The 25,655-nt window shown below is 39.5% G+C and overlaps 2 protein-coding genes across 3 annotated transcripts in view; one reads left to right on the forward strand and one right to left on the reverse strand.

The window, feature by feature from the left end:
* Positions 1-23,950, reverse strand: part of BZW2 (basic leucine zipper and W2 domains 2) — a 59,458-nt gene extending 35,508 nt beyond the window's left edge. The window contains exons 1-2 of one of the 2 annotated variants that reach the window (XM_032304062.1): positions 23,814-23,950; positions 1,790-1,854 (exon numbers count right to left, since the gene is read on the reverse strand). In XM_032304062.1, the coding sequence (XP_032159953.1) occupies positions 1,790-1,847 (58 nt within the window). In that variant the 5' untranslated portion in view covers positions 1,848-1,854; positions 23,814-23,950. Of the gene's footprint in view, positions 1-1,789; positions 1,855-4,222; positions 4,315-23,813 lie in introns of those variants that run through there. The other variant, XM_032304063.1, reaches the window with a different exon arrangement.
* Positions 23,951-24,487: 537 nt separating this feature from the next.
* ANKMY2 (ankyrin repeat and MYND domain containing 2) overlaps positions 24,488-25,655 on the forward strand; it is a 36,182-nt gene continuing 35,014 nt past the window's right edge. The window contains exon 1 of the mRNA XM_032304064.1: positions 24,488-24,592. Coding sequence (XP_032159955.1) covers positions 24,526-24,592 — 67 coding nt within the window. The 5' untranslated portion in view covers positions 24,488-24,525. The remainder of the gene's footprint in view (positions 24,593-25,655) is intronic.

Consider the following 25,655-nt stretch of genomic DNA (forward strand, 5'->3'; position numbering starts at 1 on the left):
CCAAGATGCCCTTCAACGGACAAATGGATAAGGAAGATGTGGTCCATATACACTATGGAGTATTATGCCTCCATCAGAAAGGACGAATACCCAACTTTTGTAGCAACATGGATGGGACTGGAAGAGATTAGGCTGAGTGAAATAAGTCAAGCAGAGAGAGTCAATTATCATATGGTTTCACTTATTTGTGGAGCATAAGAAATAACATGGAGGACATGGGGAGATGGAGAGAAGGAAGTTGAGAGAAACTGGAGGGGGAGATGAACCATGAGAGACTACGGACTCTGAAAAACAATGTGAGGGTTTTGAAGGGGAGGGGGGTGGGAGGTTGGGGGACCCTGGTGGTGGGTATTACGGAGGGCATGTATTGCATGGAGCACTGGGTGTGGTGCATCAACAATGAATTCTGTTACACTGAAAAGAAATTACATTAAAAAAAAAAAAATCTGGCCAAAAAAAAAAAAAAAAAAAAATTCAACCTCCACTGCTATCTAGTGACTCTCATGAACTCTTCTACTCCAAACAACTGATTGCATTTGGACTTCCTCTCCTTCTGCAAGGCTGGACTTGCTACTTATGCAGTTAAGTACTTATGCAAGAGGGCAGAAGCTGCAGGGGCTAACCCAACATTGGAAATGCCAAAGCCATATACTATGGGCTATGAGCTATCAATTTAACAATTTGGCACTTGGTAATCATTACCTGCCATCAAGCTTCACCACAGCAGTGAGGCCTGCACAAGAGATATCCAACCGTCATTTCATCTTTCTACATGATACTTCCTTAAATATGTTTCAGTTATTGTCCTCAGTGTTGGTCAACATAATAATTTCCTATCATGTTTCCTTTTAAAAAAAGTATCCTTATCAGGTTATAGCTCAATTATTTTTTAAGTCCAAAAGGACTTCTATATAATTACACAAAACTGATGAAAAATTTACAACTATTCTTTACACAGGAAGGATGGTAAGGTGAACACAGAATAAAAAGAAGTCACTTGGGGCGCCTGGGGGGCTCAATGGGTTAAAGCCTCTGCCTCCGGCTCAGTTCATGACCCCAGGGTCCTGGGATGGAGCCCAACATCGGGTTCTCTGATCAGCGGGGAGCCTGCTTTCTCCTCTCTCTCTCTCTCTCTCTCTCTCTCTGTCAAATAAATAAAATCTTTAAAAAAAAAAAAAAAAAAAGAAATAAAACTGTTAAAAAAAAAAAAGTCACTCACACAAACAAAAATGTTACCAGTCATCAAACAGGGTCTGTTACTACTTTTCCACAATAAAAGACATCTGAAAATATCCTTAGCTTTAAAGATATTTAGGCAGCAAATTTAATTTAATTTGACTTCTTAAATTTTCAAGTGTAAAAACTCATCAATATCTCCTTCCCTGATTTACTTTTCTCCTAAATTTTACCATCTTTGTACTCAACATTTCCTTAAAAACAACAAAGGAAGCAAAACTCAAATACAAATGCTGATGTCAAGAACAGTAGAGTTTATTGTCTTCACAGGAGAGTGAGGAAACCTGACCAGATAGAATCATTCTCCTTTAGTAGATAAAGACACAAAGTTCAAATTAAATGATCTGTGCAAAATCAAACATGTAAATAACCTGCCATTCAAAGGCTTAAATGCAAAACTTCAGATCCTACATCTAGAGCTCAAAAGAAGAGAACAAGGGAGGTTCAGTGGAAAGAGGGACAATTCTAATCCCTCTGCAATCTCCCAACTTGGTTAGAACTTTACCCACTTTCCCAACCCCCACATACACGCAGACACGCAGCACAATCTTACCCCTTTTCCGAGTTTTGAACCGCTGGCCTGTTAGCACTGGCTTCTGATGCTTATTCATAAAATTTCTGAAAACAAAGAAAATAAATATTATATATTTCAAATAAGCAGTTCACATAAAAATATATGGCTAATAAGCATATGTTCTACCTCACTTGTACTGAATATACTTTTACTTTTCTATTTTATTTTATTATTTTTTAAAGATTTTATTTATTTATTTGACAGAGAGAGATCACAAGTAGGCAGAGAGGCAGGCAGAGAGAGAGAGAGGAGGAAGCAGGCTCCCCGCTGAGCAGAGAGCCCGATGTGGGACTCGATCCCAGGACCCTGAGATCATGACCTGAGCCGAAGGCAGCGGCTTAACCCACTGAGCCACCCAGGCGCCCCTGAATATACTTTTAAAAGCAGGTTTAATTTAACTGTTGAACTAGCAAAACTTCTGAAATCTAATACTATCTAGTATTGGCAAGAGACACAGGGAAAACGACCACAGGCATAAACTTTGACAGAGGGAATAAATTCTATGCAGTACTTTGGGGAAGCATTTGGTGAATATAAATATTTACATATACATAATCTGTGGTCCACAATTCTTTTACTAGAAATTCACTTTGCCGTTTTACCCACACAAATATGCATAATTATGCCTGTATGCATGCGTGTATGTGCATGTGTATAAAAGGATTTAGTCATGGGGCGCCTGGGTGGCTCAGTGGGTTGAACATCTGCCTTCAGCTCAGGTCATGGTCTCACGGTCCTAGGACGGAGCCCTGGCATCAGGCTTTCTGCTCAGCAGGCAGCCTGCCTACAACCCCCCCACCCCCGCCGTCTCTTTCTGCCTGCCTCTCTCTCTCCCTACTTGCGATTTCTCTATCAAATAAATAAATAAATCTTTAAAAAACAAGTGTGAAGTGTAATTTTCTGGTTAAAAAGGGAATATAAATAATACTTGATTTTCTCTGCAAATAAAATTTAAGATTACATTATCTTCAAAAAAAAAAGTAAAAAGAACTTGCTCTGTAAGACCTCTTACATATTAAGAATAATTTTGTGGCATTAATATTATAATATGAAAATATGTCCAGATTGCCAAAATTATGAAGACAACACAATTAAGAAAATGTCAAGCAAATTATTTAATTACCTTTCAAAGTTCTTTTTAAATTGTGATTTGAGAATATCTAGATTTTTAAAATTGTCACCACTAAACAATCAAGAAAATGTGCTCTATTCAAGTGAACAATTTAATTATGTCTCCTTAAGAACACGTAAAAATGATTCTATTTATATACCCAAACTTTCCATACCACAAAAGAAGAAAATCTATTTTCACAGGGAAAGTAATCTGTTTACCACTTAAAACTTTAATCATAATTTAAAAAGTGGAATGGATTCAAAAGAAAAGTAACAAACACAAAAAGGATTTTCTGTTATGCTTTAAGTAGAGAGAATTTTTATTAATACTATAAAGTGAACTTAATATATCAGGCTTTAAGCTATAAAGGTGACTAAGCCCGATTCCATGCCCTCAGGAAGCACAGGGCCTAGAAGAGATAAAACAGGCAAACATTTACCATACAATAGCAGTACAGATCTAGAACAAAGGGTAGAGAAAGGGATCACCCCATGTGGGGGAGGGGGCAGCAGCTACATACTGAAATAGTTACAAATGCAATGAACTTAATGAAATCTCATTTTATTTGATGGAAGTTAGAAATAGAGTTTCTAATGCATTATTTACATTCTCTACTAAACTCTTTCATTCAGAAATTTCCTTGTTGGCATTTTCGACAGATCACTCTGGACTAGCAAACATTTCACTGGGGTACTCAAAATGAATATTCATGTGTGTTTCTTGTTTCTACATCTCCCCAAACACTACAAATATTACATAAAATATTTTCCTGTGCCAGCAAAGAAAAAAATACCTGCTAAAGAGTTTAGGTCTCATATTGAGGTATAAAAATAAAAACAGACTCCAAGTAGCCTGAAACTTCTCTAGCAGGTGACGATGCTGCGGTTACTCTTTGCTAAAGATGTCTCTATTTTGGAATCAATAAAGAATATTTTAAAAAAGTGGGAGCCTTCTCTAATAGTTTTATTTACAGTCCAGAATAGAAACTCATGGAATTCTCTAACTCTACCTTAGCATTTTGTTGCTGTTTTTCTGCTAATGAGTAATTACCACAAAACACAGCCTACTGCCGAGGACGAGAGAATTACTCTATTTTAAAAATCTATAGTTCCGTTTATAGTTTCTTCAGTTCTAAGCACAAAAGTTTGTTTCTTCGTGGTCTCATCTTGTGACCTTATTTTGCACGCCCTCCATATACGGGAGGTGGAAAACAGCAGAGTAACATGTCAACAAAAATCATACAAAGATTCTGACGTACCCAGCAGCAAAAATTAACACAAACACAAACAGCAACTCACCAACTGGTATTGAAAGACTAAATGAAGATATTCTGTTCACCAAAAGTCTCTACCGCTTAGCTGTTGCTATTTAGAGCAGAGGCTTGGCTTGTCTCTAAATTTAGCCATCCGTGCTACATTATAATCTGCTCCAGCGAGGGTCAGGCTTTATAAGGCACTCACTGAAGCCTGGGTGGGAGAGGGAAGCAAGGGCACTTTGAGTAAGAAACTGTGCTAGTTTCAATCTGGGAAAGTAACGAAGAATAACAAAGATGGCTGCATTAGGCCAATGTCAAATGCTTATTTTCATTGGATTGCATGAAAACAACCAACTAAAAATACATACACATCGGTATGTATACATACATATTTTAAATCCGAGTTTAACAGAATCCTCAGAGACAAAACTTATCTGGGGTACAGTCTATAATGCATTCAAAAATCCTTAAGCCAAACACACAGATAAAAATAAAAATAAGCTCATTCCCCGCCCCCCAACAATGGAAAAACACAACTGGATTTAAACATTTCACGTTATCTAAGAGACTCCCTTTCTTGGATATTCCACAAGAGAAATGACAATAAAATATTAAAAAGATTCAATCAATCAAAATTTCAAAACTAAGTACATTATTAATGAAATAAACATCTTTTGAATAAACTCCTGAACTGAAAGACCCAACTAAAACATTTTTCGGTTTAACACGTAAGAAATAAAATTGCACCCACCTCCCTCTGTTACTATTCTGTCCTGGGTCCTTTGTAGATTCTACCCCTTACTCCCAACTGACTCTGGGCCCAAGTGTGATTATGGGCCAGCAGTTCAGATGGATTGGCCTCTTGGCAACTGTGTACTAATTCTGCCAGTTGCCCAGCACACCTTGAGTGGATTGACAGGTTGTATGCTGTCCTGCCTGTTTTCTTCTTTAATTCCCTTCATTTTGGAAAGAACCTGATCTACCAGAGAAAGACTGATTTTCTTGTTGTTCCTATGAGGGGATGACTGTTCTGGTCTGGATAATTGCTGAACTATGATAATCTGCCTTATTTCATATGTTATACTGCTAATATATGCATATAACTAGGCTATTCAAACAACCTCATATATGAATATGAATATGCTAATGGGGGTCACAATCTTCTCCTATAAAGGGATAAAAGAAAATGAGACATATGGTGTGTTCCAACTACTCAGTTCTGCTGAAGGCAGCCATAGATCATATGTAAACAAGTTATTCCAATAAAACTTTATTTACAGAACAAGTGGTGGATCACATTGGGATCTCAGGCTATGGTTTATCATCCCCCATTCTAAAGCCATGTATCCAACAGAAGTGTCTGTGATGGTGGAAATGTTCTGTCTAATATGGAAGCTACTAGACACATGTAGCCCTTGAGTCCTTGAAATGTGGCAGTGTAACTGAGTGTAACTAATTAAATAAATTAAATTTATTTAATTTTCATTAATTAAAGTGAAAATAGCCAATATCGCTAATGGTTATGTTAGATAAGCCAGTTCTAAAGAATTCATTATGACCCAACACACTTCATTTTGATAAAAGAGGTGAAAATACATCCAAAGAATAGAAAGTTTTTAATTAACTTTTTTTTTTTCAAATAAAGTAGCTCTGAGGAGCATTTTGCCCAAATTTCAAAACCAGGAGGCTATGGTGAGAAAGAAAAAAAACAAACAAAAACAAAACAAAACAAAACTTCAAAGCAAAACTCTGTGTGTAGTAAATAATCCTGGAGACAGTGAGAAGAAAAAAAGATTTTCAATTCTAAGATAATAAAAGTTATAGGGCAACAATATCATTTCCAAAGTATAAAGTGTTTCATAGAGAAACAGTAACACTAGCACACAATACCCGTAATATTACTGAGTCACTTCATTGCAACATTCTCAGGAAGTACTTTGTGTTTAGGAGTAACTTTCAAGAACTATCTTTTATTCTATGTTCCAAAGAAGCAAAATAATGTACAATAAAAAGAACAAACTAAAAATCGCCCGTAGTTATGAACTCTTCTTTCCATTAAAGTGAAAACTCCAAGGATGTACATCATAAAATCCTTTACAGAAAGTTGTTATGTCCAGGAGTCATTTGGGTTGATAACAATGATCTCAAAAGAAGCAAAAATAATTAAGGTGCACTCTGAAAGTGTAAATTATTAACATTCTAAAGCAATAGACCAGATAAATGTTTACAGTAACACTTACTTTGCCCAGAATAACATTAGCTTGTTTAACGTCCTTGTCATGATTTTATACTAAATAGCCTCCCTATAACCAAAATCACCCAGCCTCTACAAAATGTTTCATTGCATCTTCAAGCAAATTCTATGTAGGTTTTAGTTTTTATAATAATTAAAAAAGATGGAATTTAAAATAGTAGCCTACCTATAAAAGAAAAATGTTTCTAAATAAAATCAGACATTCCCTTCTTTAGGACAAAAATATTACTGTTATATTCATATCCCCTTTACTCTCTCTTATCTTTAATGGTTTGAAAGCACAAAAATAATCTTTCTTAAAGAACAGCAATCTTAAAAAAAAAAAAAAAAAACACAACCAAACTTAATAATAGTTCACTCCTCAAAAATTTACAGCTATGTATTTCCAGAGGGACATTAATGGTGGAAACTTAAATCGTGCTAAGCAACCACTTGACAAGGAAAGAAGGACCAATGCCCAAGGGAATTATGTTGTGAAAAAGAGTACTAAGAGCTAACTGTTCATCTAAATCTTTTAAGATACAAAGACATCATGATAAAATTTCCTTTAGCACATTTCCCAATTTCATACCTTAAACTTATAAAATCCTAATAAAATGCTTTCATCCTACCAGTTCATGCTCTCTGCTTACAGTCACTTCTACAAAGCACCCTGGGCACATACATTTCCTTCTCTGAGCTTCCATTTTCCCCAGAAGCAATCTCTTCCCAGATCCTTCCCTTCCTTTAATAACTGACCAGGCATATTCATTCAACTTTACAGATGGTCTAATCCTACTGATGTGATTTTGAAGTCTCTCCATACTTGAAAAGACACAAGCACATATATACAACAGACACTGTAGCACACTTTGGCTTTCAGTAAACCAGTCCCTCAAATATAATGCTTCAAAGTATTTTAATAGCAAAATGCTCCCAAGCCTCTGTTCCGAGTAAGTTAAGCCACTTAGAACTTTCGTCTACCAGACAACAGCATTGTGATGAGTGCATATCTACAATATTTCAAACCATGAATTTTGAGAATTTAGAGGAGATGGTGGTATAAAACAAGGATATGCCCAAATATTAGGCAGCTGTGGTTTAAATGTTTATTAATTTGTATTTTGGGGCAGCCTTTCATTCTGGGGTCATTGCATCTCCCCAGGGGATATGTAGCAATGTCTGTAGATCTTTATTTTGTCACACTGGGGAAGTGAGGACGCTACTGACATCTAGTTGGGAGATGCCACGGACCCCACTAAGTAATGGACACCGCACAGGAGAGCCCCTGCAACAAAGGGTTCTCTGGCCCAAAGTTTTAATTGTGCCAACACTAGAAAATCCTACACCTAAAAGGAAAAAATTGTGAGCAAAACCAGAGATGTTCTTTGCTCGCAAGAGTTAAAAATTGTGCACATACATCTAGAACATTCCAGATCAACAATGAGGCAGATATTTCCTCAAGTGACTTATTTCTGTTTGCCAAACATTGATGTTAATTTTAGAGAAAACACATTTATCACTGAGTAGCCTGTCATACCTAAATCAAAAGTGCAATTAGTATACAAAATAAATGCTTCCCGCAGTCTTTAATACTAATTGCTGTCTTTCCACACTGATAATTTTACACCCTCTGGTAATCAGGGGGAAGATGGAGGGTAGGCAACAATATGGGAGTGAAGAGGGAGGCAGAAAAAAAGGATGATGAGCAAATAAATTTTCCTTACTTTTGGATATCACAGTAGTGAGAACAGAAGGACAACAAAGAAAAAGATAAAATACATGACTGAAAACTGCAATTGTTTAATTTTTCAGACTTGGAGAAAACAATGGTATGTTAAGTAGGAACAGCAAAGCAAAAAATCCCAAAACAAACAAACAAAACCCAGCAAACAAAACAACCCACAAACAACAACAAAACAAAAAAACCTACCCAACAAATTCTATATACATGATATGATCTAAGCTACATAAAGCCCACAAGCACTCAACAGTGGTCAACATGAGCACTAAGTTCAAAGGGCATTTTCCTCTTACGTTACTGGTCTGTATCTTCTATAATATAAGGATATATAACTTTTTAATTAGAAAAATTTTATGTGTTTAAATGGAAATGATTTACCTTCTTTTGAAGTTTAAACCAATTCCCTAAGGGTCACAAATAATATTATCTATGCATAACCAGAAATAGGATAAAGGATCTAAATATCACACCCTACTAAAAGAAACAAAGGTCTCTTGGACAAGTGGCTGATTCCAAGGTTGGAGCATGGAGGATAGCATATGATCCTGAGATGTCTTGTATCAAAAAAGTAAATTGCTTTTAACAAAAAAAATCAAACTACATAGAAACCATCCTGAGGACAATCCACTGGCATCACCTGAGACAATCTGGCCATCAAAATAATGGAAAATAGCAAGGATAATGAATCACTGAATAAAGAAAGAATCTACAAGTCCATACTCATTTATTTCAGGCAAAGCAAACAGATCAGTGCACAAGGGGAAAGGAATTGGGGAGAAATGAAAGTTTTCTTTTCAGTAGAATGCCAACTGATAGAGAGGGAAACATGGAGTAGAAAAATCACCATTTTGCAATCATTGTACCAAAAATTGATTCTTGCAAGAATCACCAACGTATACCAAAAGTGCTGCGACACGTGCGCATGTGGGCAGGCGTGCTTGATGATCAACAGGATATTCAGATAGCCTCATGCAGCTTTGTAAAAATTACTAAAAGAAAAATGGTAACTCCACAGTGGAGAAACAAGGTCATGCCTTAAACCCAGAGACAACAGACATCACCTGGCTCTGGGTGCTTATAGTTAGAACAGGATATTATTTATGTGGCATTCCAAACAAAAATGCATGATCTCAATCTAATGTTGAGGAAACAAATGCAGATATAGGGACACACATCCTTCCAAACAACTGGCCTGTATTCTTCAAAAATGTCAGTGTCTGAAAAATAAAAATCAAAGAACGGTAGCCAATAAAAGGAGACTCAAGAAGACGTTATTAAATGCAGCATGTAATCCTTGACTGGATGCTGTACTGCCCTGTAAAAATTTGTTAATATACTCAGGACATCACTGGGGCAACTGAAGAAATCTGAGTACAGACTATGGAGATCAGTATGGTTTCTATGTTAAATCCATTCAATTTTAGTACTGTACTGTGGCTCTTTACGAGAACTATCTTCTTCTAAGGAAATGTGCTCTGATGTAATAAGGGGCAAAGGCTATGCGACCCAGTCTGAGATGGTTCAGAAATAAAGTGGATACATACGTGTAGAACCAATGGGCAAAGGCCAACACTGGAAGTCCTGAAGACTTGAGCGACTCAGGCTGGGCCAGGAGAACAATTCAGAGAGCCGAAAAAGCCCAGCACTTAAACAACACGGGGATTCTATATTTTCTGGGACTGCTTAGAAATAAAGCTTGCCACAAAGAGGGTTACTATAACCTTCCAGATCCTACAGAATTTGGTCAGGTGTGAAGCAGGAAATAATCCTGCTGTATGGATTGCACGCTCCAAGTTAAAAAGCAAATAATGCAAAAGTCAAATCTTGATTTGAAGAAGTCTATGATGCTCCTCTGGTTAATATACCTCCTTGTACTTGACTGTCCCATGTGCGAGAAAATAGTTCCCCCAAACACCCTGACTGTAACATCAGAATGGGGATTCTTTACGCCAGTGCAAACACAGACTACACAAAATCTTTGGCAAGAGCCAGGTACGACCTGCTTAACCATGCCCTGCACTATGTGTATTATCTCTGCCATGGAGATAGTCTTCTATGTTACAGGCTTATTGGAGGAGAGAATGAGAAGTATATTAAATGAAACTTACTGTTATTGTTATTATTATTAAAGATTACCATAATAGAAAGAATAAAGTAAACAGTGGGTGAAAAATGTGTATGTACGCATGCAAAACAATATGTGAGGTTTTTAAAGATAAGAAGCTCTAACTTTTACTATGTCAGAACAAATACCTAAAGGCAAAGTTATGGTTCCTGAGCAGACAAGGCTTCTAAAAATTTTAAATGAAACAGCCCATTGTTTTTTTTCCTGTATATTAAAAAAAAATATTTATCAAAGCAAAAAGCAAGCAAGTATAAAATGTTACATAATAACTGACTTAAAAAGACCATTCCAGAATTTACCTACCAAATTAATGTCTTCCTTCAATACAGGGTAACTATACATTAAGTTAAATATGCTGTCATTAATCAAATTTCCTTTTAGTAGCATTTTTATGAATTCCTTTTTAATGTAATGGTCAGTGGCAATGGATATACTTTTCTTGTTCTAAAAAATATTTAATTTATTTGAGAGAGAGGGAAAGAGAGAATCCTAAGCAGACTCCATGCTGAGCCTGTGGGGCTTGGGACTGGATCTCATGACACGGAGATCATGACCTGAGCTAAAACCAAGAACCAGACAGAGACTCAACCAACTGAGCCACTCAGACACCCCTGAATATACTTTTCAGAAAGCAATTAAAAATATTTACTGATGAGGTGCCTGCCTGGCTGGCTTGGTCGGACATGTGATTCTTGATCTCAGGGTTGTGAATTTGAGCCCCAAATTAGGTGTAGAGATTATTTAAAAATAAATAATTAAATTAACTCACACACACACACACACACACACACACAATAACACCCAAAATACATTTATTGATCAACTGTATTATCAACAGAATAAATATAAAATCTCACAAAGTGATGATTTAGAAGGGCTATATGTACCAAGATATGGTTTTATGTTACCCACTGTTCATTTCATTAATATATGGTCATATATTTTATATATTATAATGTATAACTAATAATTCTTTGAATAAGGTATGAAAATACTTTTTATCGAGAAAATAATTCCTTAAAAATTGATAATAAAATTGGCTCATCATAAATCCATTACTGCCCATTTAGGGTAAAGAGGGAAAAAAGATGGAGAAAAAATATCTATAATTCTAACTTTAAGTAATGGCCACTGTATACATTTTAACATACTGCTTAATCCTCCACTGGGAGAGTGCATATATGCAGAAAACATTTAAATCCAATTCTATCATCTTCTCTAATACCACAACAAAGAACAACTTTAACAAAATTGCATTAGAATGCACAGTCACGAAATCCGATTTAATGACATCCTCTAGGATCTTTATTTTAAAAGCCACATGTTCTAATGCATCACTTTAGGAAAATTGGAAACATTTTATTTTATTGGGCTCTTTTAAGCTGCAAAGCACTACTAATACACTGATGGCACAAAAAACCTAGCACAGTATAAAAGGCATAAAAGTGAAAAAATAAAGACCACTACTTTCCAACTTTCATTCGTTATCTTATGTTCATTAAGTGGAACCCCACTCCACACAAAAAATAACAAATACTTCAAAGTTGTCTTATGTATCCTTTCAGAAAATGTTTATGCATATATGTCAGCAAGTCCACATAAGTGCGTATAAAAAATGGGTTGAGGGGGCAAGCTGGCTGAACGTCGGACTCTTGATTTCAGCTCACGTGACTCACCTTCTCCAGGTCAGGAGATCAAGTCCTGCGCCACTGCTCAGGGCGGAGCCTGCTTGAGACTTTTTCTTCCCTCTCCCCCTGCCCCTCCCCCACCTCTCAAATAAATATGTATTAAAAAAGAAAAGAAAATGACTTGAACATTTCCGATGGGAACCCAAGATATGCCAGACCATGTGCTATCAAAAGATCCATAAATTCATCGGTTGTACCAAATGTACTACTCTCGTAGGGGATGACGATAATGGCAAAGGCTGTGTTATGTGTGGAGGCAGAAGGTCAGTCAGGTAATCTCTGCACCTTCCTCTTAATTTTGCTATGAACCTAAAACTGCTCTAAAAAAGCAGTCTTAAAAAGGTAAGAATCAGCAGGGAGTGGTGCTAAATGCCAGAGAGCAAGTCAGTTTATTAGAGCAGATTTTGTATCAAAACAAACCTGTTAAGAGTATATATGACTACTAGTTCAAGTGAGAAGTTAGAAGATATTATTACGACAAGGAGGACTGAGGTGTATTTCATTTTTCTCAGGACTTTAATTTAGGACAGGAAAATAGAATCCCCTGGGGCGGGGGGGAGAACACTCCTGACTAAAAACCAGTGGGCAAAGTCAGCTTTGGAGCATTTGCTTAAACAACATGATAATGGACCATGAGGAAGCTCAAAGGTGGTGGTGGGCAGGCATCCAACTTTCCACATTTATGAGTTCTCTCAACCAAGCCACTTCTGCCTCCATCCTCCCAGGAGGGGGCCTGCCCAAGCCTGTCTAGCAGATGAAGCCGTATTTGAAGGCTTGCACACAAAAAACACTCACCACACACACGGGTATTTCACAATGGGCAGAGCATGAATTGGAGAGAAATGCCGAAGCCAAGCCTAGGTCTTAATGGTAATTCGCAGACGATACACAGCACACTTATGATATGGGACCGTATTCCCCGATATGATTTTAGAACAGTTGACTACACAAACTCAAATTTAAAAAGACGAGAAACCAAAAACTTAACAAACAAAACATCAGAGAGCTATAAATCCTCAAGTATATTTTTTTAAAGGTGTAAACCTAAAGAGAACCATGTGTTTGTATTTCTTTATCAAGCATACAACTGGTATTGGTCAACAGTACCAGTTTTGGGGGGCCGGCCAAAACAGTGGCATGGTGCTCACTCTCTAGCAGGTGGAGACGGGACCCAAGCACTGTGCCAAAAAAAGCCCAGCGGTGTGAGTTAACAAGAAGTAATGGCCTCCAGTATGTTAAAGGGATCAAACGATGCATTTGAGCTGCAGGTGTGTTTACTGATGTTTTAATCATTAAATATGAATTTCTTAGTTGACATCCATGAAGCATAGAACACTTTGAAAAGCAGGGACCTAACACCAGATGCTCATCTAACAATGCAAGAAGGCTCTCAGGTACCACACCACTTGCTTGAGGTCATGCATTCCATCCTAACATTGGTGATGAAGGAGAGATGAAAGCAAAAATTCCCTCCACCAGGAGCTTACATTCAGGGAACAGTGAGGGCCAGAACCTGATCAACCCAGTCCCTATCTTAGTGTATTTTGCAAAAAGCCAACCAAAATCGTTGCTGTGTCTTGGGCCATTATTTATATGATACTCGAAGGCAGCTTTTTCATTATTTGCCTCATAGATTTTATGGTTCAGAATTAGAGAGAAAAGCATAAATATTAATGTTCAAGTCTAGTTCAGCACTTGGATAAATTGAATTGGCATATGCTACCTCCCAAATGCCAAATCATCTTCCATGGAGTTCTGTTAAGGAAAAAACATTTATCTTTAGTGAGAGGAATTAACAGAACTCCTGCCCTTGAGGGACATGTAAATAGTAGGAAATTTATGGCACCATGGCTTCTAGTACTACAGAAGCTGATTATCATATTGTTTCTTGCAGAGACTCACCTCTAACAAAAACATAATCTTCACACTCCTGAATACTGATGCCACGTCCCTTCCCCCAGCCAACAGTTTCCTCTGTCCCAGCAATGTGGGGTTCTCCTTCCTGTTTATAATAACCCAATTCTATTACCTTGTATACTGAGAAAAACACATGTCATTTTTTTTCTTAGAAATGATCACATGAGACTTCATCAAGATAAAAACTGCAGAGCAAAGAAACAAACAACAAAACTAAAAGGCAACCTACCTTTTGGTAGGTTGAATGGGAGAAGATATTTGCAAATGACATAACGGATAAAGGGCTAATATCAAAAGTCCATATAGAACTTACCAAACTCAACAGCCAAAACCCAAAAAATTCAGTCAGGAAATGGGCAAAAGACATGAACAGATGTCTGTCCAAAGAAGACACACAAATGGCAAACACATGAAAAGATGCTCAATATCACTCATCATCAGGGAAACACAAACCAAAACCACAATGAGATACCACCTCACATGGGTCAGAATGGCTAAAAATAACAATTCAGGAAAAAACAGTTGTTGGCGAGGACGAGCAGACATGGGAACCCTCTTACACTGCTGATGGGAATGCAAGCTGGGACAGCCACTCTAGAAAACTATGGAGATTCCTCAAAAAGTTAAATACAGAGCTACCCTATGACCCAGCAACTGTATTACCAGGTATTTATCCAAAGGATACAAACATAGTGATTCAAAGGGGCATGTGCACCCCAATGTTTAGAGCAGCAAAGTCCACAATGCCAAATTATGGAAAAAGTCCATTGAAAGATGAATGGATGAAGAAAACTACACACACACGTATATATAGGTATATATACATACACACACATACATATATATTATATATGCACATATATACATACACATATACATACATATGTGTATATATACACATACACACATACATAATGGAATATTACTCAGCCATCAAAAAGAATGAAATCATGCCATTTGCAATAGTGTGGATGGAACTAGAGTGTATTATGCTAAGCAAAATAAGCTATTTTGAGAAAGACAAATACCATAAGATTTCACACAAATGTGGAATTTAAGTAACAAAACAGACGAAAATTGGGGAAAGGAAGGAATAATAAAATTAAATACAGAGAGGGAGGCAAACCATAAGAGAATCTTAACTATAGGGAACAAACTGAGGGTTGCTGGTGGAGAGGTGGATGGGGGTAATGGGGTAAGTAGGTGATGGGCATTAAGGAGGGCCCTTGATTTAACACTGGGTGTTATATGCAACTGATGAATCACTAAATTCTACCCATGAAGCTAATAATATACTATATGTCAACTAACTTGATTTTAAAAAGATTTTAAAAAAAAAAATCACAAATCCAGGAAGCTGCTGTAGTTAGTTTGAGAAGTAGTAAGGTCCTTTGTGGGAATGTACAAGAACAGGATGATAGTAGAATATTCTAAGACTGTTTACCTCACAGTGACTTACAATATATTCTCTGCAGTGTTTAAGAGTTGGTGTTCCTTCTTATTACTTACCTCTGCCTGGGGGTTTTCTTGTGATTTATTTATAAGTCTTCAAAGATCACAGTACATCTAACAATTGGTTTTTGTTTTGTTTGAAGATTTATTTCTTCATTTCAGAAAAATGCTACACAGATTCAAATGAAGGAAGGACGGAGGGACAGACCCTCTCCAGATCTCCGTCCCACAACCCATGAGATCATGAGCTAAGCTGAATGAGAGTCCCATGCTTAACCAACTGAGCCCCCCAGGTGGCCCAAACAACTGTTTTTGAAAGTCCTCATCTAACATAAAAATAAATTGAAATATGAATAGATAAAATATAAGTCTACATCTTTCACAGATTTAAGTTATTGTTTTCCTACTAAAATGTTATTTGCATAAATAAGAAAATTAAAAATAGAAAATTGAATGACATATATTTATGTAGATATGTAGGTAAGTATTAAAGACTCCATTTACTTCAGAGAGAGAAAGAGTGTATGAGGACGAGTGGGGGCAGGGGTTGAGGGAGAGGGAAAGTGGGCTCCCCATTTATTGTGGGGCTTGATCCCAGGATCCTGTGATCAGGACCTGAGCCAAAGTCAGACACCTAACTGACTAAGCCACCCAGGCGCTCCAAGACACTATCTTTAATATTAATGTGGGGCATTATGCTTTCTTATATGTTATTATATTTTTCTTTTTGGACATAAAGAAACAAAAGATACATCTGATATTAAAAATCAAGAAAGCATAACAAAGGCACTGTTTCTTTGGCATTTGCCAAAAGAACAGTTCATTCAATGAGTTACTCAAACCTTTATTTTCAAAATAGATGGTTTACAAATATAACTATCAGAACATTTTTTGGCACTCTTCACTCAACACATGCCAAATCCAGAACAAGCCAAATCATTCCATTTGGCATTTAACTGCCCAAAAAACACTTACTGAAGAGACCCATAGTATCAATATCAACATTCAAGTGAGCTAAGAATGGAAAGTATTCTTGTGTATATCCTAATGTTTGTACATTTTATATTAAAAATACAAAAACTATTCTAAACCATCAAGTGTTTTATTGCCTAATAGATACCAAGGGAAAATGCTCCAGAAACTCCTAACAACATCCACAATCCTGCATTAAAATGATTCACATTAATCTGATTATTAAATCCCTGTCCTATCTCTCAGGTTTAATTTGTTTCAGGATTCAACTGATTAAAAGTAAGGAGAAAAATATTAGAATAGTCTGATTAGAAAGAAGTCAAATTGAAAGAGTAAGAAGTCTTAAGATTTCTTTAAGGTACAGATTTTAAAAATTCCATGGATCCGATATGCAGATAGATTTTATTTAAAAGTAAACCTCACAAAGAGCTTCCAATTTATTTCCTAGCTACTTATATTCTAGTTATTTTGAATAATTTCAAGTCACTGTGTAATCAAGGGCAAAATATTCTAACAGATACATGACTTTCTCTTCCATTGTCTGTTTTAATGTCTATTATCAACTTCCTGCCAAGGCCAACGCTGAAGACAGTGGTTTGTAATTTTAAATTTAGTCTGAAACATGCACCGTCACATTTTATAAACTACTTGAGAGCAAGAACACCATCAAAGTGTGCTTTAAAATATAATCTACTACTTCTATGATCTTAAAATGATGACACACTGAGGAAAACATGTCTTTGGGTGAAAACCATTGCTAGTTCCAGTCTGGCTGCCTGTAAAACTACAGCCCATATTTATCTTATAAATATTTACAATGTTATAATATTTTTTATAATTGTTTTTCTAGGGGGTTGTTCTCTCTGGCTTGCCAAATTCACCAATCCTTCCAGACTCAGTTCAAAATTTCACTTTCTCCAGGAATTATCCCTCCCACTGAGCTCCACCCATTCTGGAATTCACACTCGTGTCTGTACAGCTCTGGCTGGAGATTTAAGGCTGTGTGGAGGAGAGGTCATTTGAGCTGAGAAGGGTTTGAGTAAAATTTGATATGCAAAAATGGGCGGAGGAGGGCATTCCAGGATCAGGAAGCCAGTGGGTGGGCAGAGGAGTAACAACATCGTTCCAATGAGAGCTGATAGACTGGCAGGCCCCGGAGAAGCCACTTGAACAAGGAAAGGGTTCTCAAAGGTTATCTGACCTATGGGCTGACATAAGCAGGACTGAGCTTTAGGACGATTACTTCATACTGTCCCTATTGGTTCAGGGACTGGCCTGTCTCCTGAAGGATGGTATAAGCCTCTTGAGGATAAAGATCATGTCTTATTCTCTGGAATTCATTAATCATAACAGATTCCTATTAACATATCAATTCTGGGCTATAATTCTAGAATTGTATCTTTTATGATTCTCTTTTAAAAATAATTTTTATCTTGGGGCACCTGGGTGGCTCAGTACATTAAATGTTTGTCTTCAGCCCAGGTCATGATCTCAGGGTCCTGAAATCAGGGTCTGGCTCCCTGCTCTGCTTCTGCGCCTCCCTATTGCTTCTGCTTGCTCTCTCTCACTCTCTCTCTCAAATAAATAAACAGACTCTCTAAAAAAATAATTTTTATCTTCCCAAATTAAGGAAGACAGGTATATAGCAAATGCTAACACCAATACAATTTTATATTGAAATGTTTTATCAACTGGCCTGTAACTGTGTCTTTCCCAAATGTAAACAGACAGAATTGGCCCTAAAAATAACAACTTGTTTTTTATACAACATTTCACAGTACAGAGTATTCTCAAGCGTCCTCAAAGTCACCCTGTAAGTTTGGTGAGCATCTCTACTGTATATATACGAAGAAACTGAAAGCAAGGGAGATTGCTTTGGAAAATACATCTCACCCAGAAGCTGGAGCCATGGTCTTCTCCCTCCAATTCCCAAGACTCTAGTTGTGCTTGGCCGACTCCCAGAGACCATCCATAATCATTTCCTACCACATTAGAAGAGGCTACTTAATGGGCCTGCTTTACTCCAAGATCAACAGACCAGGAAGAGGGTGATCAATGCAGTTTAAAGGGCTGCTTTGTCTTCCAGGTTTAACACAATCGCACCATAGACAATCAAATGACAAGTGACAAAACCACCAATTTTCTAGCCTGAATGTATTAATTGGTAATGAAAAAGGAATACTAACTTCTTCCTTCTGATGCAGAAGCAGCTTTCTAGTTTTAATTATTGGAATAGGTCTGTTATACTCAGATAAGAGGCACTGGCCTAGAGTTTTAAATTCCACAGCAATACAGTTTATATAAATATGAGATGAAGCTGGAGATAAACTAATGTGTGCTTCAGCAACACCTGGCAGTGGTATAGACTGGCTACCTTGTCCTCAGACTTGTGAAGACTTCATTCTGAAGCTTAAGTAAATCTTCAAAAATCCTACAAAGTCTAGGAAGACATGTTAAAAATGATACAAGCAACCTCCATGTTGGCCTTGGGAAACATTAACATTTAAAAAGTCCAAAACATAAGAAAAGAAACAAACATCAGGAAACCTTAAGTTACAAAGTTGTTAAGAATCCAAAAAGTAAATGTGAAAATAAGCATGCCGTTAAGCAAACCCTGAGTAAGAATCTTGCAGGCACAAGTTCTGAGTCTGGTCCTTCTCTTCTTACTTTAATATACTTGTCCTAACAATGCTAATATTGCTCACAAGAGTTTTGGTACTTCTTTTGTGGGAAATTGTTTATGAGACATAGAAGAAAACCAGTATCTCCACTTGATTCACATCTTGGGTTTTTTTTTTTTTTTTTTTTTTTCAGTTAAATTAAATATATTTGTACCCTTTGTTCAGACATGTCTGCAAATTACTTTGTCATTTTTTCAAAATAGATGAAAATTAGCTTCCAGGGAGATACTCATAAGCCTGGGACACAAGCACTGAGCAATGCCACCTACCTTTCAGTTTTGTGGAGAAGCTAAAATGTGATATGAACAGTTTATGGAAATGCGTTGTTCACAAGATAGTCCTTTGCAGATTTGAGGTGCAACTGTTTTAACATTAAACGAATAATTACATAAGCTAAACTCTGAGCATAGAGAAAGAACATTGTATTCCTAGTATTTCTTCTGCTTTGTTAAACAACAACAATTTTTAGAGGCTGTAATACTTCCAAACTCTCCTTTTAAAAACGTCATTATGGAAAATTTGAAACATACACAAAAGTAGAGAGTATAATGAAGTCAATGTACTTATCACCCGGCTTCAAGTGTTAACAAGTCAATTTCCTTATTAATACTCTTAAACTCACTGTTTGTCCCACATGGTCCCAGAATTATATTGAAGCAAATCTCAGATGCCATACAATTCCCTCCTTAAATAATTCCATACATATCTCTAAAAGACAAGGAGGGATCTTTAAAAACATATATATATATATATATATATATATATACACACAATAGTTTTTTTTTTTTCAAATGTAAAAGAAAATAAAGTTCTGTGATGGCATCAAATATTTTCTTAGTCAAAAAGTGTACCTAAGAAAAGATAATCAAATGTCAAGGAAACATTACCCAGAAAGACACAATGCTCAAAAACAAGCTCTTCCCCTGCAACAAAAAGGAAACAGCAGTCTCTGAAAGCAGAGAGTTGGTGGTCTGGGGATTTAATGAGCGAAATCCAGGAATGGTATGCAAAATCTGTAACATGTGCATATCAACACTTTTTTTTCTTAGTTGACAGGATTCATCAATCAGAATGTCAAGAACCTTGAGAGCTAAACATTTCAAGACCTTCTGCCCTTGATTATGGCTGTGTGTGCTCAGTGCCACATCACTTCAAATTGCCAGAAAGGATTACTCGAGTACAGAAACAAATCCACCTAAAATAACTTCGAGATCAAACTCAATTCAAATCAGCAAGCACGGAGTACACACGAGGTGCCAGACGCTAGGATATGATTTTGAGAAGCCATGAGGTGCCAGACTCTGGGATATGATTTTGAGAAACAAGGGTAAGTTAGTCCTAGTTAATTCAGAGTTGAGAAGGAGATGGGGTCAAACAGGTTAATAAGAACGATAATAGAATGTCATGAAAAGGTACCTGCTTCAGGTATTTTCATGGGGAGCCAGATGAAGAAGCAATGATTAGGATGGGGAGACCTTAGGGTGCCTAAGAAGGTAGGAGAGACTTAGGGCATGCCAATAATGGTATCAGTGACTCCTGTTTCAAGACTTTACTCATCCCCCTCAAACATAAGAAGAAATGTGTTTCCTAGCATCCGTAATGCCCCACTGGATAAGGTGGGAGAGGTGATCATGAAAATAAGTGGTATTCTGAAAGCTAAGCAGGCCATCAGATCTGAGGAGGAGACAGGAGACTTAGTGGTGAAGGAAGGGAGGGCATTCCAGGAAGAGAAAAACAGGAACAACGGGGTGGAAATTACTGGCCTGTAAGGGAACCAGCAGTGTGGTGACCTTAGAGTGTGTGGGAGGGGCTGGCTGACTGGAAATGCAGGCTGGGACTAGAAGTTGGAGCCTTCCAAGCAAGAACTGGGCCTCTGTTCTGTGGCCAGTGGAAAGCTATTGACATGTTTTAAGTGAATCAATTCTGTCTTTACAGAGTATGTCTCCTTCTTGGGTGGATGATGGGTGCTCCAGGTTTATTGAACGGGAGGCACCTTGAATTAGCTGCATGGGGTGAGATGAGAGAGAAGCAGGCTACTTAGGAATCCGCAGCAATGCCAGGAGGGGAGGAGACATAAAAATTTCAGAAACATTATTTTTAAAAAGGTGACAAAAGAAACAGAAGAGAGACCAAAGCATCATGCAAATTTTATTATGCAGTGTGGAACAGTGTGTTTGTATGCTCCAAGTTCTGTCAAAAAGTGGGAATATACATATAAGCTATAAACACATAAAATATCTCAAGAAGGATAGGAGAGAAACAGATAACCAATGGTTGCAGGGCAACCCAGGAGAAAAGACTGGGAAAAGAGGTAGGAAAGAGACTTGTATCTCTGGCATGCTGAGATCACATGAATGGGTTATCTATTAGCTAGTTGAAAGAATATATAATTTCCCCCTTACTGCCAGCCACATAGGTGGAAAACAGTAAAAAGAGAAAAGGTTTGGGAGACAGATCTGGGTTCCAGTTCTAGCTCTGACACTTCCTAACTGTGGGGCAGTGGGCAAATTTATTAAGTTCTTTTAGTTTCTGTCCTCTTACTTGCCACAACAGAGATTACACTGGCTACCTCAGGTCACTAGAACATGGTTAAATTTAATCCCATAGAAATCATCTGTTAGAATATCTGGCACGAATTAAATACTCTGTAAGTGGGTGGTAGCTATTTTATTACCAATAAAACTTCTTTGACATGAATAAATTCTTAGTACAAGAAAAGTTCCTTGATCAAGTTTAAGGTATGTTCATTAGTTAATCTGATTCTTACATTAGGTATTTACCCTGTACAAAATGATTAATGTAATCCATTTGATGAATGCTATCCATTACACATCTGTTTCTAGGAATTTAAACAACTTATTATTTAATCTGCATTTCTTCACAGATGTTAGTTTTTGTCTTGAAATGGCACTGACTAAATTTACTGAGGTCACTGTATTCAGAGGACTAAATACCAACCACATGCCAATAAGCACCAAGAAAATAGGTAATAAGCTGCTATCCTCGAGGAACTAACAACTTCAGTGAGACAAACAGGTGTGACCTTCAAGTAACCATGGCCCCAATCTGGCACAGTAGATGGAAATACTGGCAGTGAAGTACCCAATTCTGGACACACATCCACCATAAGATGCTCAGTCACATGCTAGAAGAGGAGGTTACTCTGCAAGCATTTTCTTAGGTTTGTGGGTTTCTTCTGCATGATACTGTGTCTTAAATCAATTGTAACTGTGGCAGTAACAGCATTTTAAGTGTTACAAAAGATGGGTCACTCTCAAAAGCCTTACTACTTGTTGTTTGAACAAGGCACATCATTATTAAATGCATCATCAAACAACAGTTTCTTTGTTATACATTGAGATGAATAATTACAAAGTATTTTCATGTGAGATATTCTGGCTCAGATCTGCCCCAGCCTGTAAAGATGAAGGCTTAAAAAGAAAACAGCTGGAGTTTAGAAAAGATTTTGTTAAATGCAGGAAATAATGATGAACATCTTCCAGGATTTCAGAAGTGTTGGTGAATGCTTAAGGCAAAAAAGGAAGAAAGAAAGAAAGATGAGAGAAAGAAAGAGAGAAAGAGAGAAGGAGAGAAGGAGAGAAAGAAAGAAAGGAAGGAAGGAAGGAAGAAAGAAAGAAAGAAAGAAAGGAAGGAAGGGAAGGCATAAGGCCAGAAGAAAATGCATTTCATTTCACATAGGGCACTGTGGGGAGAAAGTGGGTGGTGGGGATGCTTAACAAAAAAGTCCAGAGGATTATTCAAATATTTCTCTTTGAAGTAGATGGGTCTAGGAAGAAAAATCAATAGTAGTCCATAGAGAAACAACAGTAACACATAAACACTAATTTCTAAAGAAGCTTTCATTGAGGCCGTAAATATGTTAAGGATGCGCGCCCTGGAGGAATGACCGACCTCCTATTAGCCAGCAAGTCTTGTTTCTGAGCCACAGGAGGGTACACACTTGTATTTACCCCCTAGCTACTACCTACGGTGTTAGCTCAAAGCTCGAGGCAACATATTACAGTTGAATGAAGGTTGGATTAAGAGGCTAATCTAAGGCTATATATAGACAGCAACACCAATTTAATCTCCGCCCCCTTCCCCTCCCCTCCCTATTTCCATAAATCTCCAGATCGGAGTTACAAAGAGACTGGGAACTCTAGCAGAGCAGAGGCCCTTCCTTCCCCCTTCCCCCCAGGCCATCTCTCATAAACACAGTATTAGTTTAAGTGTAAATTGCTTCCAAACATCCTTAACAGGCACCATAGGGCGATCAGATCCGGTTTTCTTCTCCGGCTTCCACAGACGCCAGGAGATGACAAGTAGTGTGTGTGTGTTGGACGGGGTTGAGGGGGTGGGGGTGGCGGTCGAGGCTTGCCAACAGAGAACTACCTTCTTCAGAGACTATTCTCACGATGCGCTCAGCTCTCTCGCACCGGGGAGCTCTCCTCCCCATCCCACCCCTAGCCCAAAGCCCCAGCCCCGGCCTCCGGGGAGCCGCATCTGGCGGTGCCACGCACGAGACGACAGGCACCCGCCGCTTTCCATCGCGTGGCCCGCCCCCGCCGGCTCGCTGTCCCGGAGTCTCCCCGGGCGGCCCAATGTGGCAAGTGGCGACTCTTCCATCGGGGGTACTGACACGGTATATGCGATGGTAGTGGGGCAGAGAGCAGGCTTCCCCACCGGGGGACAGGAAGCCGCCCCAGGAGGCACATGCTTCCTGCCCGCCAGCTCCGGCCCGGATGGAAGCCCCAGGCGGGGCGGCGGCCGCGCTTCCCGCAGCCTTCCAGGTTTCCCCTGTCCCACCTGGGTTGCTTCTCACCTGTCCGAGGAGGTAGCGGCGACGCGCGAGGCTGCAGGCTGCGGCGATTCCGGCAGCGGCGGTGGCACCCGCGGCAGTGGAGGCGGCAGACAATGGAGGAGTGAAGGACAGACACATTGACATCGACCCACAGAGCCCGGCGCAGCCCCGCCTCCCGCGTAGCCCCGCCTCCCAGCCCGCCCCCGGCCCGGGCTGAGCCACTCCTGGGGAAACGATGGGGAATTGCAGAGGCAGCCAAGGATCTCTGCACCCGTCGAGCAGCCATGGACGGACCCAGAACTTCTGAAAAAAGAATTTAAATATGGTCTGTGTCTAAATATTGAAAAAAGCTGCATGGGGGTGTGGAGAACGTGGAAGAGGAATTTAATTCCCCCCTTTGATTTTCTCCATTGGGTTTTTCCTTGCCAGGCTGCTCCAATGGGAGTCTCTCGCTGCCGCCTCCTGTAGCTCCTCCTCCCGGCCTGGCCAATGACACGCGGGCGGGCGGTGACTGTCGCTGGGTTTGCAGCGACAGACCTCCCGGCTCGCCCGAGCTCGCCAGCTGCTCGCCAGCCTGCGGGAGGGAGGAGAGAATTCGAACGCTTCCGCGCTTGGCTACTCAGCGTCCTGGTCTCTCGAGTTGCCCCACTGCGGTTGGCATTCCTAACACACATACATAGTTTCTTTTTAATACCGCCAAAGAAACAGAATCATCTTCAAGCTGGCGGGAGCAATGGTTCATATAACGAAAGGCGAGCTGACCCAGGAAGAAAAGGAGCTGCTAGAAGTCATCGGGAAAGGTATGGGTGCTGGGCTGCAACGGGGCGCTGCCTGCCTGGTCTGGGGGCGTGGCGGAGCCCTGGAGGCGCCGCTGGCCGGGCTGACCCTCCGGCGAGGTTTTGCGAGGTTGGTGGCCTCGGACCAGGAAATAGCATTTCCTTCGGTGGTCTGGGACCGGTTGCGGGGGCGGAGAGGCGGGGAGCAAGAAGCAGTGCTGGGACAAGAGCCGAGGTTGCAGGGGTTCGTCTCCCAAACCAGCTTTTGGAAAGATACACATATACAGGCCCCAGCTCAGGTTATAACGAGCGACCTCGGCGTGTGGGTCCCACGATGCGCATTCTTCAAAACTCTCAACGTGATTTTGATCACCGTCAGTCTTGGCCACGGTGGCCTCAGGTTCTTAGAAGGGTGTCTAAAGGGCCCTTTCGACTTCCGGAGGCCGAAAGATCTGGATCCCATAGTTGTCCCCGCCCCCGCCTGGGGGTGTAGGGAACTCCTGTGGAGAACGGTTCTTTATAAGGACACAGAACTAGGTCTGTAATTTGCCACATGGAGGGTTCTGCGTCCGGGCCACTCCGGCTTCTTTTCAGAAGCCCCCCCGCCTCCGCAGGAACCCTCAGGGAAGCGAAGAGGTTGGCTAGGCGTCCACAGCCTTCGGCGCACTTAAGCACAGCTTGATCTTCTCCCCGTTCTCTTCAGCTCCTTCCCTTCCACTCTCCCAACGCCTATCCCACTTCCGCCTCTTCGGGTGTTGGGCAGGGAAATGTAGGCCGCCGGGACGAGCCAGAAGCCATGTTTCTCCTTCAGTCCCCGAGTGGATGTCCCAGAGGAGTTCCCTGCTGAGTCCTGTTACCTGGCAGGTGCCAAGCGCGTGACTACGTGGCTTCTCCTGCACAGTCACCGCTCGGGGATGGGCAGGGGGGCACTGTGGACAGAGTTAAAGTGGTTGGTCCGGGATGAGATAGCCATATCTGTCCTGGAATGGCACAGAGGCGTTATTGCAGGGCTTCCCAGTTTCCAGTCCTCTTTCTTTTAAGCAGTCAGGCTCAAATCTGCACCCCCAGAGAGTAAGGCAGATTTATT

Source organism: Mustela erminea, chromosome 11 (genome assembly GCF_009829155.1).
Source record: "Mustela erminea isolate mMusErm1 chromosome 11, mMusErm1.Pri, whole genome shotgun sequence".
Classification (NCBI taxonomy): domain Eukaryota; kingdom Metazoa; phylum Chordata; class Mammalia; order Carnivora; family Mustelidae; genus Mustela; species Mustela erminea.